The 5054-nt window shown below is 33.6% G+C and overlaps 1 protein-coding gene across 1 annotated transcript; it reads right to left on the reverse strand.

The window, feature by feature from the left end:
• Nucleotides 1–893: 893 nt before the first annotated feature.
• Nucleotides 894–4814, reverse strand: LOC134242255 (uncharacterized). The gene is made up of 8 exons (XM_062724341.1): nucleotides 4484–4814; nucleotides 3504–3748; nucleotides 3229–3409; nucleotides 2889–2974; nucleotides 2651–2788; nucleotides 1868–2264; nucleotides 1225–1480; nucleotides 894–1037 (listed from the first exon to the last, which is right to left on the reverse strand). The coding sequence occupies exons 1-8, from the start codon at nucleotides 4744–4746 to the stop codon at nucleotides 894–896; spliced, it is 1710 nt and encodes a 569-aa protein (XP_062580325.1). The 5' UTR covers nucleotides 4747–4814.
• Nucleotides 4815–5054: the final 240 nt, after the last annotated feature.

Consider the following 5054-nt stretch of genomic DNA (forward strand, 5'->3'; position numbering starts at 1 on the left):
AGTACTTTAGTGGAGTATATTTACTGCTTTTTAATTATACAGAATAAATTTCACCATGTATGGCAGTCTTCACGAAAACTCACTGGTCCGAAGACCGAGGCCAGTGAATTTTGAGGTCGGGTCAGTGAAAATCAAAATTCAAAAAGTCCGATGGGCTTGTTGATCATAAAAATCATACAGTCAAAATTTATTTCAACTGACTCTCTTGCATAAATTTCATTAATATATAAAATAGAAAGAAGAAGCTTGTGTTGTTGAATCCTATTATTATAACCCTATTATAACATGGATGTATTACGTAACAACCGGAAGTAGCTAGTAATCATTAACTAGTACGTAAAATGTGCAAAGTTCAAACGAACAACTTACCGAAACGCGACAAAGGGCGAAAAATGGCGGCATTTCAAAAGTTGAAGTACGTAAACATGTATAAATTTACAGTTATGAAAATGTATTTATTTTCTTTTTTTATGAAAGGGACCAGTAAAAATTTTGGTGGGCTAGTATATTTTGAAAGTTCAATGGTCCGACTGGCCAGTTAGTTTGAAAAGTTTTCGTGAAGACTGGTATGGCATGCCTAAATATCAGATAAAAACTATTAGATCATTACCTAATCCTGTAGTTTCTAAATCAAATAAGATAAGTGTATGATTTTCAACATCAACTGTTTCCATCTGTGGCCTTGGGCATGGGACTGGAATTTCTGTAATGATGTTATCTTGCTGAGGACCTAACCCTATTCCAGATTCATATGTGGATCCTTCATGAATTTCTTTTCTAGTTGTACTCAAGGATCTTTAAGAATTGAGAATAAATGCTTAGTCTAATATAAAGTCATGTATTGCAATAAACCAAACTGATTACCAGAATCATTCATGTGAGGTTATTTTACATTACCTCCTGGCCTTCAGCTCACGCCTTCTTCTCTTGGCCTCCTTAGTTTTGGCGATCGCCTTTCTCTTCCTGGTCTGGGATTCCCTGAGGTAGCACAACTTTCTCGTAAACCTTCCTGGAGATAACCCGATCTTTTTGTTTACCTATTACAACAAAAAAAACATTAAACATTTATAAGAGAGAATGTTAATTACAAAAATTGCTTGTACACATTTATTATATTATGACTTAAAAAATTAATGATTATTATTATTATTATTATTATTATTTTTTTTTTTTTTTTTTTTTTAATATGAATTTACAAACAACCGGTATATATAATATACTCACAGCAACAAGATAAGATGCTCCGGAGTTTTTTTCTGCCACAGATGCTGCTACTCTGTAGTTTAAGCTAGCTGAGCTGCTAAAGTAGTGGTTTTTCGGAGCTTTCAGTGACACAGTCCTATTGAAGGACTCATTTGGTTGGGTGCTTCCCAGACTGGAAATCTTACAGCTGTTCTGCTTCCATTGGTTGCATAACGAATGTAGAGAATCTTGAAGGGCCGAGTCTTTTAATGGCTTTCCATAAGGCAAGGAAGTGTACCTTTAATTTATTTTGAACATAAATTGAATCAATTAAATCAGGATTAAGAAGTGTAAAAAATAAAGCTTGCACAAAATAAGATAAATGTTTATAAGTATATTAATTTGTTCAAATTGATTGTGAATTACATCCTAGTTATTGTGCATGTACTTAATTTGATGTATTCAAAGTATATAGTGCAGTCACTGGGTATGGAGTTATTATTCATGAATTCGCACTACTTATATCCGTGCAGTTTTTTGTATATTTCAATGATTTCTTAGCAGTTTATATATTCATGAATTAGCGCATCATTGTCTGCGCCATACCCGCTTAAATATGAAGCCTGCTTTTTTTAGTACACATACAGTATGTCAGACAAATTAGTCATATTTATGATTATTCTACCTTTGCTTCGGATTGTTGACATGCTGACACCAGGAATCGCTGCATGACTCATGGTTTCCGAAAGGGTGGTTACAGAGGGCATCAAGCGCTTTTTCTATTCCTTTTGGGTTTCCCTGGTTTTGTGCTAGTAAATAATTAAAGCATTTTTGAAGATAGCGGATAACCTTTGAAGACAGTGACTTGTGCTTTTTCTGCAAAGCATATAGACTTGAGGAAAAATTTTTCCTAATGTGGTTCTTGTCACACTTTTTTTTAATATCTGGGTTCACACTCTTTTTCAGGCGAGAAATGGTGGTGGTGTCATCATCAGCTATAACAGTGGACACCTTCACTCCTTTGTCCAGTTTTTTCTCCACCATACTAATTACCATGCTTGGTTCCATAGATTTAGAACTTCCTAAAAAATCAAAAACAAATTTAAAAACTGATTTTTAAAATTTAACAAACTAAAAAACCTTTATATATAAGACCAATTTTACATTTGAAAATTAAATTCAAATATGTACATGTCCATTTCTCAGTTTCAAAAATTGCTATAATTTAGCAGTTCAGTAAGTGTTCATTCATTCTATTCTAAAAAAAAACCCCACATACATAGATATAAAGATAAGAATTATTAATACCATTTTGGGGCCCATCAAGACATATAAGTAAAGAGAAATACATACAAGAAGAAATTGATAGCAGCAATATGTAGACATACATATAAATCAAAAGATGACAATTAAAACCTATTCTTAACTTCAAATTTAAACCACTCATTTCAATTGAATTATCTGATACCTTGCCAATTCTGTCTGCAGTCATGCTCCTTGGCTTCTTTCCCACTTCGTTTGGCACTTTCACAGATCCTGCATGTCTTGCTACGAACTTCATAGCCAATTATTTTGCCAGTGTGCTCACCAATCATTGAGCAGTGTCCTTCAATTAAAATGAAAAGGAGTAAAGGTAAAATTATTACTTTGACCTCTCATATCATGTGAGTTGCAGAAATTACACTCTGACAGCTAGTTTTACTTACCCGATAAGCTATCGAATGAGTGACCACTACCCCTCTTCTGCCATCCAGCATCAACACTCACTGTTAATTCTTCAGTTCCTTCAGTTCTGAAAAATAAATTTATGTCTTTTTTTTTTGTTTTATTTTAATTATTTTATTGATATTACTATATTACTCCTATTTTTATAACTCCTATTATTATTACTCCTATTATTAATACAAATTATTTTGAAATACTGATTATGATAAAATGCAAAAAGTAGTTTTGTGAGGAAATACTGAAATCGGTATTGTGTCATGTATTGATACACCATCACTTTTTATAGATGTATACATGTAATACATTAAACAATGTACTCACTCAACTGTTGCTTGAATTTCATCTTGTAAGACCTGATGGATGGTGTCTTCAGCAACTTTTTCAATGGCCAGCCCTGTCTCTGTTTGTCTATTCTGGATGGTCTTTGTACTCACAGCAGGGATGTTTAAAGATGTTAACAGGTCATTTACTTGAGCTGGGCCAATGCCAGTATGGATCATTCCTATTGGATTGTAAAAAAAAAATTGTTACTTGTTAATGAAAATCAATTTATTAAATTTGGAAACATACTATTAAATTGCATGCAACATTCATACCTGTAGCTAATTTAGTATTTGCATCCCATATGCGACCATGGCGTTTTCCAGTTGGAATCACATTAACATGTCCACACCATAAATTTCTACAGCGAACCTGAAGAAAGCTTCCTAAGCCACAATCACGTATTCCTTGGGTGTGAGACAACTGAAGTGGCAATCCACACTGTTTACATCCAGACAATCCGTCGGCCAGAACCCCAAGCTCCACCACCCTCCTTCCTTCTCTCCATGATGAATCATAGCTAACATAAAAATTTACATATCTAATAAATCTGTTTATATTAGGCTTAATGAATTACAAAATTCAATATCTACAAGATTTCAATTCACTAGTTCAGTACTATAGCTAGGCCTATAATAAATATCATTTAGAATTTGCACAGAATTTAAAAATCATAACCAATTCAAATCAATTTTAAAAAAATTGGAATTTACTTTTAAAAAATTATACATAATTATGTGCATTTGTTTGAATGCATTGTTTTCAGCTGCAGGTTCAGAGTTTACATGTTACACACACCTTTTTATACACATATTAGGCCAGTACTAAGGCTTATTTGTAGTAGGACTTACATGTACATCTACATGTATTAGATACAAGCTCTGATATAATGCATCACAGCAGCATTAATTAATTGTCAGAAACTCATGAACTCTTTCTCTCTGAATCATTTCTCTGGGGAAAATGTAAGATTATTAAATGATAACCATCATCCAATGAGTCTTTAATTAACTATATAAGGATGACTGATACCTAAAACAGAGAAATAATATTTCAACATATTTTTTGTGTTACTTTGCATAAGGCAGGAGTGTGTGAAATTAAAATTGGGAATGTATTGCCCGTATCCGTTTTTGTACGTCATGCATAGTGCAGTGTGTGTATTCACCCAAAATGTAATTGCAGGTTATATTAAATAATCATCTTGAACGCAGATATATTAGATCACAGGCATGGCCAAATTCAAGTAACTTACCCAGAATCTGAATGAACAAACACATTGCATCCAGCTGTGTCGGGAACTTCACGATCGTTGAACGTGTGGGGTACATGTACCGGTGGAACTTGCTCGGAACTTGTTTCCTCGTTGTTTATCGTGTCGGAAAGATGACGATTGGCCTGTGAGTGTGAATAATTGTGGTCTTCCAGGACGCACTTCCATCGGGATTTTAAGACCTCCGAGTTTTTTGTGTATTTGTTATTTTGCTTTGAAAATCCCTGTCGTTTCCACCGCGTCATTCTTTCTGACAGACGACTGTTTACACTCGCCGCGAAATTTACGGCATGTCGCAAATACCAAACTGCATTATAGCAGATTGTTAAAAAACTCATTAAATTCTTAACCATTATTATGGTTATGTTTTATTTAAAATGAACACTCTATTTTCTTAATATTTTCTATATAAAATAAATCATGAGGTTACAGATTTTTACAACACCGTGTTCTACGGCGACCAGTTTGTGCTATCTATAACGTTGAGTAAACGTAATCCTTAACAGGCTTCTTTAACGATTTTACATGCCAGGAACGAAAAATATCAAATTCT

This window comes from Saccostrea cucullata, unplaced genomic scaffold (genome assembly GCF_032062105.1).
Source record: "Saccostrea cucullata isolate Sc308-1 unplaced genomic scaffold, CSIRO_AGI_Scuc_v1 ctg8211, whole genome shotgun sequence".
Classification (NCBI taxonomy): Eukaryota; Metazoa; Mollusca; class Bivalvia; order Ostreida; family Ostreidae; genus Saccostrea; species Saccostrea cuccullata.

What these genes read in the sequence shown, in the direction of transcription:
- LOC134242255 (XM_062724341.1), bottom strand. Translation starts at nt 4,746, where the DNA reads ATGACGCGGTGGAAACGACAGGGATTTTCAAAGCAAAATAACAAATAC. An exon ending in TTTGTTCATTCAGATTCTGG is followed by an intron (nt 3,749 to 4,483) that starts GTAAGTTACTTG and finishes TTTTTATGTTAG; the next exon opens with CTATGATTCATCATGGAGAG. An exon ending in CTGCAGACAGAATTGGCAAG is followed by an intron (nt 2,265 to 2,650) that starts GTATCAGATAAT and finishes TTGATTTTTTAG; the next exon opens with GAAGTTCTAAATCTATGGAA.